The sequence below is a fragment of the Gorilla gorilla genome, chromosome 11, assembly GCF_029281585.2.
Source record: "Gorilla gorilla gorilla isolate KB3781 chromosome 11, NHGRI_mGorGor1-v2.1_pri, whole genome shotgun sequence".
NCBI classification, from domain to species: Eukaryota; Metazoa; Chordata; class Mammalia; order Primates; family Hominidae; genus Gorilla; species Gorilla gorilla.
This window is the reverse complement of record NC_073235.2, coordinates 112,788,752-112,804,280: the sequence shown is the minus strand read 5'-3', so window position 1 is coordinate 112,804,280 and position 15,529 is coordinate 112,788,752. Positions and strand designations below refer to the sequence as shown.

Below are 15,529 nucleotides of genomic sequence, written 5' to 3'. Positions count from 1 at the left end.
AAATCCTGAATATTTTCTTAATTTTCTGTCTCATTGATCTAATATTCACAATGGGGTGTTAAAGTCTCCCACTATTATTGTGTGGGAGTCTAATTCTCTTTGTAGGCCTCTAAGAACTTTCTTTATGAATCTGGGTGCTCCTGTATTGGGTGCATATATATTTAGGATAGTTAGTGTTTCTTGTTGCATTGATCCCTGTAATGCCCTTGTCTTTTTTGATCTTTGTTGGTTTAAAGTCTGTTTTAGAGAGACTAGGATTGAAACCCCTGCTTTTTTTTGGCTCTCCATTTGCTTTGTAGATATTCTTCCATCCCTTTATTTTGAGCCTATGTGTGTTTTGCACATGAGATAGGTCTCCTGAATATAGCACACCAATGGGTCTTGACTCTTTATCGAATTTGCCAGTCTGTGTCTTTTAATTGGGGCATTTAGCCCATTTACATTTAAGGTTAATATTGTTATGTCTGAATTTGATCCTATCATTATGAGGCTAGCTGGTTATTTTACCCGTTAGTTGATGCATTTTCTTCATAGTATCAATGGCCTTTACAATTTAGTACGTCTTTGCAGTGGCTGGTACTGGTTGTTCCTTTCCATATTTAGTGCTTCCTTCAGGAGCTCTTGTAATGCAGGCCTGGTGATGACAAAATCTCTCAGCATTTGCTTGTCTGTAAAGGATTTTATTTCTCCTTTGCTTATGAAGCTTAGTTTGACTGGATATGAAATTCTGGGTTGAAAATTCTTTCCTTTAAGAATGTTGAATATTGGCCCCCATTCTCTTCTGGCTTGTAGGGTTTCTGCAGGGAGATCTGCTGTTAATCTGATGGGCTTCCCTTTGTGGGTAAACCGACCTTTCTCTCTGGCTGCCCTTAACATTTTTTCCTTCATTTCAACCTTGGTGATTCTGATGATTATGTGTCTTGGGGTTGCTCTTCTTGAGGAGTATCTTTGTGGTGTTCTCTGTATTTTCTGAATTTGAATGTTGACCTATCTTGCTAGGTTGGGGAAGTTCTCCTGGATAATACCCTGAAGAGTATTTTCCAACTTGGTTCCATTCTCCCCATCACTTTCAGGTACACCAATCAAATGTAGATTTGGTCCTTTCACATAGTCCCATATCTCTTGGAGGCTTTATTCATTCCTTTTCATTATTTTTTCTCTAATCTTGTCTTCATGCTTTATTTCATTAAGTTGATCTTCAATCTCTGATATCCTTTCTTCTGCTTGATTGATTCGGCTATTGATACTTGTGTATGCTTCACTAAGTTCTCTTGCTGTATTTTTCAGCTCCATCAGGCTATTTATATTCTTCTCTAAACTGGTTATTCTAGTTAGCAATGCCTCTAACCTTTTTTTCAAGATTCTTAGCTTCCTTGCATTGGGTTAGAACATGCTCCTTTCGCTTGGAGAAATTTGTTATTACCCACCTTCTGAAGTCTAGTTCTGTCAATTCCTCAAACCCATTCTCTGTCCAGTTTTGTTCCCTTGCTGGCAAGGAGTTGTGATCCTTTGGAGGAGAATTGACGTTCTGGTGTTTGGAATTTTCAGCCTTTTTGTGCTGGTTTTTCCTTATCTTCATGGATTTATCTACCTTTGGTCTTTGATGTTGTTGAACTTCGGGGTTTCTGTGTGGACGTCCTTTTTGTTGATGTCGATGCTATTCCTTTCTGTTTGTTAGTTTTCCTTCTAACAGACCCCTCTGCTGCAGGTCTCCTGGAATTTGCTGGAGGTCCACTCCAGACCCTGTTTGCCTGGGTATCACCATCGAAGGCTGCAGCATAGCAAAGATTGCTGCCTGTTCCTTCCTGTGGAAGCTTTGTCCCAGAGGGGCACCTGCCAGATGCTAGCCAGAGCTCTCCTGTATGAGGTGTTTGTCGACCCCTGCTGGGGGGTGTCTCCCAGTCAGGAGGCAGCGGGGTCAGGTACCCACTTGAGCAGGCGGTCTGTCCCTTAGCAGAGCTTGAGCACTGTGCTGGGAGATTCACTGCTGTCTTCAGAGCCAGCAGGCAGGAATGTTTAAGTCTGTTGACGCTGCGCTCACAGCCACCCCTTCTTCCAGGTGCTCTGTCCCAGCGAGATGGGAGTTTTATCTATAAACACGACTGGGGCTGCTGCCTTTCTTTCAGAGATGGCCTGCCCAGAGAGGAGGAATCTAGAGAGGCAGTCTGGCTACAGCAGCTTTGCAGAGCTGCGGTCGGCTCTGCCTAGTTCAAACTTCCAGGTGGCTTTGTTTACACTGTGAGGGGGAAACCGCCTACTCAAGCCTCAGTAATGGCGAATGCCCCTCCCCCGACCAAGCTCGAGCATCCAGGTTGACTTCAGACTGCTGTGCTGGGAGTGAGAATTTCAAGCCAGTGGATCTTAGCTTGCTGGGCTCTGTGGGGGTGGGATCTGCTGAGCTAGACCACTTGGCTTCCTGGCTTCAGCCTCTTTTCCAGGGGAGTGAACGGTTCTGTCCTGCTGGTGTTTCAGGCACCACTGGGGTGTGAAAAAAAAAAAAAAACAAAAAACTGCAGATAGCTCAGTGTCTGCCCAAATGGCTGCCCAGTTTTGTGCTTGAAACCCAGGGCCCTGGTGGTGTAGGCATCCGAGGGAATCTCCTGGTCTGCAGATTGCAAAGACCATGGGGAAAATGTAGTATCTGGGCCAGAATGTACAGTTCCTCACAGTACAGTCCCTCCTGGCTTCCCTTGGCTAGGGGATGGAGTTCCCTGACCCCTTGCACTTCCTGGGTGAGGCAACACCCCACCCTGTTTTGGCTCACCCTCCATGGGCTGCACCCACTGTCTAACGAGTCCCAGTGAGATGAGTTGGGTACCTCAGTTGGAAATGCAGAAATCACCCTATACGTATACCATTCTTTTCTAGAACTATACAGCTTTGATTTGCTCTTAGGCAGAAGTTTGTATAGTTGCCAGCTTAGGATCTTTCTCATATGCAAAGTGGATTAATATAATTTTTTATTAGATTTTACTGTATTTGTGGCTTTCACTTTTCTCCTACTGCCAGAAAGTGATAGAGGACTAGACGGACCCCTTCCACACTGCCCCACTTCACTGCAGCCTCTTTTCCTTCCATTCCCAATCTTGAAGAAAACTAGATTTTAGGAATGAAACATCTGTAGGTTTAAAAAGTAAATTAGCACAGTAGGAAAAGTCTATTGTGTAGAGATGGACAGAGTTAGGTTTGAATGACTGCCATTTAGGAGCCGCTCAACCTTGGGTATGTTGTTTACCTTCCCAAGATTTTGTCAGGTGCAAATGACAAAAGAAACCCAACTGAAACCACCCTAGGCAAGAACTTAAGTTTAGTTGCTTAAAAATATTGCAGAGCAGCTCATATAAAGACCTGTAGGAACTGGAGTTTCAAGGGCCTGATTCTGGAGCTTAGAACTGCCAGCATTTATGCTATATCCATTTATTTCTACTTTTCTTTGCAAATTGGCCTAATGAACCCTGTAGAAGACCTTCATTATGAGCCCTGTAAAAATCACCTTGTGCTGCTTCAGGCCTGCATCTGTCATTATAAGGTAGGGAAGAAATGGACTATGATTGACAGTTCCATCAGGAATATGTGGACTGGGAGAAGCAGTCTCTGAAGCAGTGTGGTACTATCAAAAGAAAGGGAACAAAAAAGGCTGCTGGGCAGACCTAAATCTCTCTCCTTCTATTCCGCTTTCTCACACACACACGTGCACACATACATAGTGATTACAGTCCTCTAGAGCCAGGAATAGGTTCTAGTAATTTACGTATAGCAGAAAGTGAAAAGATTTCTAAGGTAGGATGTTTTCTTACAATGATCTCTGGGATATTTTCTATTCTAAGCCAGTGGCTTTATCTTAACAACCACAGTCTTGTTTTACACCCCCAAAAGAAGCATGTTTTGTATCATGGGCTTAAAGCTGAAACAAACAAAAAAAGGGAATTCACAATGTGCTTCTTAATCTTTCATTTGGTTCTCATTTCTTAAACAGCTTATCTTTATGTTTTGCTTGTGTGGCTTTGATTGTTGTCTCCTAGGGAGGGAACTTATCATCTGTATCTCATGCAGTGCTGAGTGCTCAAGAAATGATAAATAATAATAATGCTTAAAAGAACAGGCTGGACCAACACAGCAAGAAAGAAACATTGTGTAAATATAAATGAGAGTTTAAAAGCCTGAGTAATTTTGTTTTTTGGCTAAGAGTTTTAGGATCATGATTGCTTTAAAATTACTCTTGCCCTTTGTTTCTTTGATGGTGTCATTGAAAACTGTTTTGATTTGCTATTTTAAAATCTAACTCTTCAAATTTTTACTAATCTAGTAATTCTAGTAGTTTATTACTCAAAGTATAAGATTTCTAGCAGAATTTTTCTCATGTCAGTATTTTTGGCACACACAGCATTTATTTATTTGGAGTCATTGGAAAGATTTGACACTGAGATTGAAACCAACTGTAGGTCTATGTCTGCTGCTTTACAATAAATGAGGAAAAGAAATTCTACTATAATTTTTAAAATGTCATTTTTAAGAAAAAACTTATGGAATACGTCAAACTTACTAAAAAATAGAGTACAATATAATGAACCTCCAGCTTCAACATTTGCCAATCTCCTCCACTTTTTTCCTCACATATTATAGGGCAAATCCCAGATTTAATGCTACTTCACAAACACAAATGTATTTCAGAATATGTATCTAACTGGTGAAGATATTTTTACATAGCCACAAGGTTATTATCATACTTTAAAAAACCTAAATTTAATATATAAGTCCAAGTTCACATTACATTTTCCTTGACTGCATCAAAAATGCCTTTTGTAGTTAGTTTATTCAAATAAGGATCTGAACAAGGTCCACAAATTGTATTTGGTCTCTCTCTCTCTGTCTCTCTCCTTTTTTAAATAGCAGTCCTCCCTTTTCTCTTTTTCCTTTCTGTTTATAAATTTCATTTTAAAAGTTAACATATAGCATATTTTCCCTTTTTTGGTATTCATACGTAACAGTAAAATTGCCTTTTTTGGTTCTGAGAGTTTTAGCATTTATAGATTGATGTGATCACCACCACAGTTAGGATATACAGAACAGTCTTATCACCCCCAAAAAACTCCCTCAACAGTCTTTTCCTCAAAAAATTCTGCCCTTTATAGTCACACCCTCTCCACACCTATTACTATAGTATGTTATCTTTCGAGAATAATTTCTTTCTCTTAGCAAAATATATTTATGATCCATCCATGTTGCATGAGTCAATAGCTTCTTCCTTTTTTGGTGCTAACTGTAGGCATGTACCACAGTTTATTCATTCACCTGTTTTCAGACACGTTGGTTAAGATTAAATCTTAATATCTTGTTAAGGTTAAATATCCTGGAGAGGACTTGTTGTGTCACATGGTAAGTGTGTGTTTAAACTTATAAGAAACTGCCAAACTGTTTTTCCAAAGTGCCTGTACCACTTTGCTGACCAACCAGCAATGTAAGAGTTCCAGTTACTTTAAATCTTCTCCAGCACTTTGTTTTTTTAATTTTTGCCATTCTAATAGGTATGTAGTAGCATGTCACCATGGTTTTAATTTGAATTTCCTTTATGTCTAATCATGCAGAACAATATATCATGTGCTTACTTGCCTTTCACATATTACCTTTCTTTTGCCCATTTTTTAATTGTGTTGTTTGTTTTATGTTGAGTTTTGAAAATTCTTTATATATTCTGGATACTGTCAAGTACAAGGCAAAGCTAGGCTAACAGATTCAGCTGCAAAAAAACAAGACCTTTTTAGACTCAGTTTATTGCTTACATAGAGAGTAAAAAGAAGAGTAGCTAAAGGATCCAGCTCTTCGTTACCTTTGTATAGGGAGACAGTGAAACAAAAGAAGTCAGATGACCACAGCAAGAATGATAGGATTCCCTGTTGCTGAGGAGCCCATTTCCATGATACTGCTAAGCAGTTTTTTTTATAGCTGCATTTGTGCCTTAAGGGTAGCAAGAGAGGAAGCCTTGTACCTCATCAGAAACCATGAGATAATGACAAAGGGTCTTTGGCAGCCTCCTTGGTATAGAGGGAAGCCAGTAAGCAATGGCATGTAGCACTACCTCACAAGCCCCCATGCTTTCCTATTCCAGGAGGATCACGAAGCATTCTGCTAAGATTCAGCTGCCATTCAAGCCTTGCTTATGTGGCCTATGCAAGGTTGTCAGCCGCTGCAGAGCTGTTCCGCTATAGATACAAGTCCATTGTTAGATATGTGGTTTGCGAATATTTTCTCACTGTAGCTAGTTCATTCTTTTAACAGTTGATTTCTCAGAACAAAAGTTTTTAATTTTGACGAATTTCAGTGTACCACTTTTTTATTTTGTGGGTCATGCATTTGGTGCCATGTCTAAGAACTCTTTACCCAAACCCAAATCATAAGGTTTTCTATGTTTTCTTCTAAGAAGGTTATATTTTATATTGTTCATTTAGATCTATATTCCCTTTAGTAATTTTTTTATAAAGCATGAAGTTTCATGTTAAGGCTTACTTTTTTTGCATCTAAATATCTAACTGTTCCAACACTACTTATTGAAAAGAGTATCTTTTCAGACTGGATAAAGAAAATGTGGTACATATACACCATGGAATACTATGCAGCCATAAAAAAGACGAGATGTCCATTGGAGGGACATGGATGGAGCTGGAGGCCATTATCCTTAGCAGACTAACTCAGGAACAGAAAACCAAATACCGCATGTTCTCACTTATAAGTGGGAGCTAAATGATGAGAAAACATGAATACATAGAGGGGAACAACACACACTGGGGCCTTTTGGAGGATGGAGGGTGGGAGGAGGGAGAGGATCAGGAAAAACAACTAATGGATACTAGGCTTAATACCTGGCTGATGAAACAATCTGAACACAAACCCCCATGACACAAGTTTACCTATGTAACATACCTGCACTTGTACCCCTGAACTTAAAATGTTTAAAAAGAAGAAGAAATAAAACTTTTTCGGGGCAAATTTGTAAAAATAGCAAAAGAAATAAAGGGCATCCACATTGGAAAGGAAGAAGTCCACCAAAAAAACTATTAAAACTGATAAATTCAGTAAGTTGCAGGATACAAAATCAACATACAAAAATCAGTAGCATTTCTATATGCCAACAGCATACAATCTAGAGAAGAAATCAAGAAAGTAAAACCATTTACAATAGCTACAAGTAAAATAAAAGATTAACTTATCCACCTGATGAAGTTGTAGAATTGTTGACAGGGACTCAGGAAAGTCACCTTAAAGGCTCTGTTTGCTTTCCTGCTCTTCTTTCTTCCTGCTGCCTGGGAAATGGATAGTTATGATTGGGGTTCCACCAGCCATCTGGGATCATGAGATTGCTTTGAAAATGGAAGCCAGGGCTGAGAATGGAGAAGATAAAATAATAGAAAGGAGCCTGGGTCTCTGGCGACTTTGTGGAGCTGTTATAACAGTTCTGGAATAATTAATCTGTAGACTAATTTTACTGCATTTCATTGATTCTTAAGATGCACTATTTATGTATCATTAAAAAAAACACTGCCAATCAAACTCATACAATACTTTCTTACTGCATGAACTGTGAAGTTATTCTGATCTCTGAAATGTTAAAGTGTGGAAAAAAGGTGTCTTAGAATCAATAAAATATGTTAAAGGATTAACCCTTCTGTTTTAAAGCTATCATTATTTTGAGTTTTCTCATACATTATACACAGCCTATTTTCCTAGTTTTTAATTTTAGACTGAGAACTTCTTGAGGTTTCTTAGTCCACTTTCATTAGGGAGTTCCCATTTTAAGTATATTTTGATGAGTTTTGACAAATGCATGCACCCATTTGACTTCCACCATGGTCAAGATATAGAACTTTTTTGTCACCCTTTAATCCCATCCCAGTCAATTCTCCCCACCCCAACCCTAAGAAACCACTGATCTGTTTTCTGTCATTATTGGTTAGATTTGTCTTTCTCTAGAGCTTTATATAAATGGAATCATCCAATATTTATGATTCTGTGTCTGGCTTCTTTCACTCAGCATACTGTTTGAGACTCATCCTTGTTGTTTTATATATCAGTAGTTTCTTCTTTTTATTTCTGAGTGGTATTCTATTATACCACTATAATAGAATACAAAGAAAAATGTACCATAATTTCTTTCTCCTTTAATTTTTTTTTTTTTTGACATGGAGTTTTGCTCTTGCTGCCCAGGCTGGAGTGCAATGGCATGATCTCCACTCACTGCAACCTCTGCCCCCTGGGTTCAAGTGATTATCGTGCCTCAGCCTCCCAAGTAGCTGGGATTACAGGCATGTGCCACCATGCCCGGGTAATTCTGTATTTTTAGTAGAGATGGGGTTTCACCATGTTGGTCAGGCTGATCTGGAAATCCTGACTTCAGGTGATCTGCCCGCCTCGGCCTCCCAAAGTGTTGGGATTACAGGCGTGAGCCACCGTGCCCAGCTCTTTATCCTTTCAAAGGTGATGGATCTTAGGGCTGTTTCCAGTTTGAGGCTGTTGTGAATAAAAGTGCCATGGATATTCATATACACAGGGAATCATTTTGTTCCCCTGTAGTCATGGGCCAGTTCTGTTCTCTGTTATACTTAGCCCTGGTTCGAAGATTCTTATAGGTCTTGCTACCTACCTCTACCTTTTGTCTGCTTGTTTATAGATACTGGTTAGTTAAAGCTAAATCTGTCCTGAGTAGGGATTATCATGTTTAGCCGTTCTGCTTCTATTTCCCTCTCTAAACCTGATCATAAAAGAAAAATTAAATATACTGGAATATAACAGTCGGGGACAGTTTCTCAGGGCATAGAAATGTGGAGAAATAAATAGGACAACCTCGAATAGAGTAGGGTAGGGTAGGGTAGGGTAGGGTAGGGTAGGGTGGGGTGGGGTGGGGTGGGGTGGGATAGAATAGAATAGAATAGAATAGAATAGAATAGAATAGAATAGAATAGAATAGAATAGCTTTCTATTCTGTGAGAGGTAGTGAGGAAAGAACTCTGGCTTTGGACCCAGTCAGGTCTGTCTTCGAAATGGGCCATTTATTAGCATAAGAATCTAGGTACATTAATCTCACTAAGCTTCATATTTTTTTCACCTGGAAAATGAATATAACATTCACTTTCTGGGATGTGAAAATTAATTTATCCAGACAATAAATATGCATTGAGAATCCACATGTGTCAGGCCCTGTCCTAGGCTCTAGGGATACAGCAATGAGTGAACCAGCAAAAGTGCCTGACTTCATGGAACTTATGGTCTAATTTAGGGCGATAGACTACAAAAGTAAAAAAATCAAAATCTATGTTACATTAGATGCTGATAAGTGCTATGGAGAAAAACAAAGTAACGAAGGGGGATATAAAAGCCCCTTCTTGGCTGTGAGTTGCTTGAAATTAAAGATTGATCTTTCTCCTTTATCTCTAGCATTTATCACAGTGTCAGCTATACTAAGTGTTGCATCAATGTTTCTTGAGTGAAAGGAATGACTGAATAAAAACCAGTGTTAAGAGAGAAGTTTATCTCATGAAATCATTGTAATACTGCTTACCTGGACATTTTTTAAAGCTTCCAGATAGGTAATTATTATGTCAGCAAGAATGGTGCCCTTTACTTCTCCTTGTTCTTGCTGGATTTTAAAGTGTTCTATTCTTACCACTGTTATATTTTTTCTTGGAAATCAGAATGCTTTTAATGTACCTTCTAAATGATATGTCCTTGATTTTAAAAAAACATTAACTACATGCACTTTTCAGGCTGTTGCTGAGTAATATAGAAAATAATTTGACAAATGATTCAGTATATCAATTTTTGTAATAAGGAGAACTGATATTCTATAGTGTCTGGAAAACTGGCATGTATATGCTACAAATAATAAAATCATGCTTTAGAACAATATTCAGTGTCAAGGGATAGTATGCTTAACATGTAGCTAAATGGGATAAAAAACCAGTATGCACAGTGTCATACATATAAAATACAACAGACTTTGCATATGATTGTGGTTTTCTTCTTTGTGCTTTCCTATATATTTTATATCAAACCTGTATTATTTTGTTAATCATCTCCCCACATTCCTATTAAACCGAATATAAAAGGAATAGGGAAAATGTACATGTATGATAGCTTGATAGATTGAAATATTTATTTAAGGTCTGTAACATTTAGCAGGCGGCAGGGCTGACTAGAAGGTAAAAGAATTAATCTGGAGCGGCCGGGTGCAGTGGCTCACGCCTGTAATCCCAGCACTTTGGGAGGCCGAGGCGGGCAGATCACCAGGTCAGGAGATCTAGACCATCCTGGCTAACATAGTGAAACCCCGTCTCTACTAAAAATACAAAAAATACAAAAAAAAAAAAAATTAGCCGGTCTTGGTGGCGGGCGCCTGTAGTCCCAGCTACTCGGGAGGCTGAGGCAGGAGAATGGCATGAACCCGGGAGGCGGAGCTTGCAGTGAGGCGAGATCGCACCACTGCACTCCAGCCTGGGAGACAGTGTGAGACTCCGTCTCAAAAAAAAAAAATTAATCTAGAGTATTGGAAACAGCCTACCTCCCACGGCTATGTGATGAACAAATTACATAATATATGTAGAAATGCTGTATGAATCACTATTTGTGTAGTTACAAAGCTTAATCCCTTTGTCATCCCCTATAAACTCCATGAGGACAGGGAATTTGTTTACTAATATATCTTCATTAGCCATCACAAAACATGTGTTCAATAAACATTTGGCAAATATATAAATATTTCGTTTGGTAGCAAAAAATTATTTCACAGGAGAAAACTGTACCATTAAATGATTTGATGTCTCTACAGTTCCCTCAGGTTAAAATCTGAATTCCTGTCATTCAAGATTTACTCAATCTAGTTGACAATGTACTTTTCTGCCCCCCAAATATTCACACAACATCTCCTCAAACCACCCAAGGACACTATCTCCTGAACTATTGATGCCTTCCTCCTCTCTCTTAAGTCTTTTAAACGTCCAACTCAAATCCAGAATCTTCCTTTGATCTATCTTAACACATGCTTATTAGATGTCTCAAACTGCTAATTAAAAAAACAAAACTTTAAAAAATACTTTATTCATTTTTGCATTTCTGTCCCCAGGGACTAGGACAGTCCTTTGAATATGGTAAATATCCAATAAATACTTACTGATTTAATTATTTTTCACAACACATCATTAGCTTACAATTTTTATTACAATGAAAGTAAATCAATTTCCTAAAATTCTTCCCTTGCCGCATATCGAGGTGCAATTATTCAGTAATTAAAAAAATATATCTCCAATAAATGCAGCTGGTCATAAAAATTATTTCAGTAATATCACAATCTACTAGAAGAACCAGGAACAAGTAGCTGATTTTCCAATTCCAGTTATCTATGTTACGGATTACGCTTTGTTATGACTGCAATTCCTTGGATTTCTCCCCTCTTCCGCCCCCGGGATCTTATCCAATTGATAAGGTTAAAATAATGGCTATTATCCTTCTGGCTTAAAAAGCCTAGTGCTCTTCGTTCCTTAAATCATTTCATGTGTAAATTAGGTGCTTAGGAAAGACTGTGATACAACATCTAAGAAGCTACATTTAGAGTTCAGTTTTAAAAAAACCGAGTTCTTGGCTGGGGAAGTGCCCAGGTGCAGGTTTGTTTTGTGGTGAGCGGTTCGCGGGGCCAGGTGCAAGACGCTCAGAAGTGTTTTTGGGTGTCGCTGGCCAACTATCTCCACATGAACTCCGTTTGTTTATTTGACAGCGTTACTGCAGAGGGGAGTTAAGTCCAGCGCCACTCAAACCAGATTTGTAGAGACTTAAAACTGCTTTGTCTGGTTTTTTTTTTTTTTAATCACAAAACCACCCAGTTGGATCCAAGGCAAATTTGTCACCTACTTCAGGGCCCCTCTGAGGGTCAGAAAGAATTATGAGCGGATTTGAACGCACTGCCCAAATAAAAGCAAACGCACGGAGACTTGCGGACTTGACAATTGTGAGAAATCTCTTAAAACTCGCCTGTGGAGCGGCGGGCGAAAGCCGCGGACGCCAGCAGTAGTCGAGGCCCCGGCGCGGACGGCAGGGAATGAAGTCGCCTGACTTTTCCTCAGGGTTTTGTTTTTTTGTCACGGAGGTACAAAAATAGCAAAGCAGGGGTGGGAAGTCTCCTGGCCGTGTATTTTTTTTCCCCCTCGCCAGGGATGGCACTGGGAAAGAGAAGGGAGGAAGCGGGAGCTGCACGGAACCCGTCCCGAGGGAGCCGAGGTAAACCCTGCACCAGAGTTAAGGGCGTCATGCTCCTGCCACTTCCAGAACACTCCGAGCCGCTTCTGCAGGCCCCGCCCCCTGCCGGGGTTTCCCCGCCACCCGCTTCATTTGCATGGCGCTGCCCCTCCCCCGTTGCCATTGGCTAGCGCCGGGCCCCGCCCACTGCTCCCAGACCGCGGCAGGGTTCCGTCCCCCCGAGCCGCACGGAGCTGCGGGCAGCGGGCGGACTGTTAAACCGCGGCGGCGGCGGCGGCGGCGGCGGAGGCCGGGGCGGGAGCGGGGCGCGCTCTGGAGACGAGTCAGCGGCGCCCCGGGTGGGGGAGGCGGGCGGGCAGCTAGAGATCACCTCAGCAGCCCCCACCACGGCCGGACCGAAGGTGCGGCGGCGGAGGGGAGCCAGGGCGCCCCAGCAGGCGAGTGGCCGGCGTCTCAGCGGCGGGATGACGGGGGTGGGTCTTCTCTCTTGGGGACGGCGGCAGCGCGGGGAGGGGTGGACTTGCGGGTCAGGCGACCGACCGTCAGCCCCTTCGCCCCCCGAATCCTCTGGGCTGCTGGACTCTGGTCTCGGCACGGGATCGCGCTCTAGGGCGGGGGTCTGACCGCAGCCAAATTTAAACGGCTAAATCTAACAGCCTTGGCAGCTGGGGAGGGAATGGGTCTAGGGAGGGGTGGGGGCGGACCTAGACGCCGGTCACGTGGGGGGTGGGGCTTGGCAGACCTCCCTTTTGTTTTGGCTGGCGCGTGCGCAGAAGGCAGAACACGTGGTTTTTCCGGACCCGCCCCTTGTCTCATCGGCTGAGCCTCACCCATTGCGGGTGTGGTGACGGCTCTTTTGAGGCGACTCTGAGGCGGAGCCCGCTGGATTTGATGAGACCCCTATTTTATTTATTTCACACTTTCTTTCAGGAAAACGTAGATTTGGGCTTTAGAGTTATATGGGATAGAGCAGAATCTAGGGGATTTTTGAGGGACGGTGCTTCCAAGTTTGTGTCACCGGTGTGCTGAGGAAGGGACCGGTCTTGCTGGAAAAAGTCAGATTGCGTGGTGTTTGGTAGCAAGAAATACCAGGCGGTATCCTGGCCGTTTCAGAAACCACAGGAAAGGAAAGAGGCTGGCTTTGCAGTCGGGAGGGCAGGCACTGGATGGACGTTCTTGTAATGTTTTCTTCTTACTCTGGGAGAGTCCGTTTTTGTTTGTTTTTTTGTTTGAACTGTGGTAAGCACATTCCATTTTTGATTCCCCAAACTTCAGGACATTCATGTTCTGGCGAGGTTTAGGAGACAAACTTCCTTCGTCTTTAGCCAGTTTGCTTAACTTCATCTGAGTTTGGGTCAGTAATAATTTTAAATATTGCTGGATGGGGCAGGTTTGTTAGCCACAAAACCTAAGTGAAGTATTTGTGAGCACTGCAGACAAAACTGGCAATTTCTGACTAGGAAAAAATGACTCTAAAAATAATTCAGTATTGAGAAAGAGGCTTAACAGTGAGTGGTCTCTGCCTTTCCCGTTGTTAATAACTCGCCATTTCTTTGGGTTAGTCACCTCTCTGATGTCAAACTTGTTTCGTTTTTGTAAAGTTTCATAATATGGTCTCTGTCTTAAGAGATTGTAAGAAAGAAGAAATGCCTTGTATTAGGAAAAGTGATTCCTAATCTCTACCAATTGCCAAGTAGTGTTATTTTTATAACAAAAGTGAATTTTTTAAAAGCCCACATGTTGGGGAAATATAAACAATGAATTAATCATGAAATAGAATATATTTGAGTATCTTTAAAATCTGTTGTAACCATTATCTTTGGTTCTCCCTCAGTTTCCACCTACTTAGATCAGTGTCAGCGTCTGCAACCATTTCCTCATGGTTTTAATCTACATAGATTATTCTCTCCCGCAAACTGTCTGGAGTAATTTTTTATGTGAAACTTCTTAATCCAGGCCAATTCTCTCACATTGACTTTTAACATTTACATTTTAATTTTGTTTCATGATGCGCCTTTGCAAATAACAATCGATTATTTTGTTAAATCTTATTTATTATAAAGTAATTGGAAAATAGATGAGTGCAAATAAGAAAAATATAAATATTTTGTACTTTAAATATTTCTGTATGCATATATGTGTATTTTTCCTAAAACTGAGATCATATGGTATTTTCATTTAACTCAGATATTCGCATATCATTATTCTTTGAAAAATATTTTTAATAGCTGCTTAACATTTCGCCGTGTAACTATCATATTTTAAATTTTTTCTGTTGGCACGTATGTGGGATGTTTCTGGTTTTGCTAGTGTATATTTCACTACAGACAATATCCTTTTACATAAACCTTTGAAATTTCCCCCCCCTTAGATTTGTAGAAGAGGAATTACTGGGCCAAAGAGTCTGTTTTTGTTGTTTGTTTGTGTGTGTGTTTTTTAAGGCTCTTATGTCATCACCAAATTACAGAATGTTGTATTGATTTACAGTGATCTAGTGGTATGTGTGTGCCTCCCATTATGTCTTTGTTTATCACCTAGTATTAGGCTTTAAAACTAAAAACCTTGCTTTAATTTGCATTTTAAATTTTTTCACTCTAATCTGTGATGTATCTGTTTTATTTTTTAACTTATTGTAAAGTACTTGAGAGAAAGAAATATATTTCATGTTTGACATGCTGCAGATCACTTAGTGGGTGCTCAATAAATACTTGCCAGTGGGTTAATATATATCTTTTTTATCTATGGAAGATCAGGAAATTGTCTTTTGCTTTTTGTTTTACTCAGTTTACTAGTACATTGTTAGTAATATACTATTATTGTTGGATTCATAACTTTTACTACTTTTTCATTCAGGTGAGGCCTCAGTGATCTGATCACAGTTATCTACCAGAAGGTCAATTAACTTCTCATAGCCCAACTGCTGCATTATCCAAGAACTTCATCCAATTTTGATGCCATTTATCATGATACCTTAGATTATTTCATTTCCTTTACTCATTCATCTGTCTTCTATGGAATTAACGTAAAGGTTTCACTGATCAATGTAGTTTCACTTGTAGCTTTTACTGTGTTTGACAAAAAGTGATGCCTGCTATCTGAAGTTCCTTTATTATTGAGATGGTTCTTGGTAGCTCACTTATTGCCTATAGGATCCTTTATGCCCTTTAATCTACCACATAAATCTTATAAATAATATGTAATCCTTGTTTTCATGATGTTTTTCATGTATTCAGATAATCTCTCCATACCCTTATTTTGTCTATATAGTATTAGATGGTAGTTGAAGGAGGCA

The 15,529-nt window shown here is 40.3% G+C and overlaps 1 protein-coding gene across 4 annotated transcripts in view; it reads left to right on the top strand.

Moving 5' to 3' along the window:
- Positions 1-12,573: 12,573 nt before the first annotated feature.
- The window catches only part of KANSL1L (KAT8 regulatory NSL complex subunit 1 like), a 150,508-nt gene continuing 147,552 nt past the window's right edge, over positions 12,574-15,529 (top strand). The window contains exon 1 of one of the 4 annotated variants that reach the window (XM_004033142.4): positions 12,574-12,674. Coding sequence is in view for 1 of the 4 variants with exons in the window: in XM_055380473.2 (XP_055236448.1) it covers positions 13,404-13,476 (73 nt within the window). In the remaining 3 variants the exon portion in view is untranslated. Of the gene's footprint in view, positions 12,675-13,027; positions 13,477-15,529 lie in introns of those variants that run through there. The other 3 variants (XM_019022456.4, XM_063695174.1, XM_055380473.2) reach the window with 3 other exon arrangements.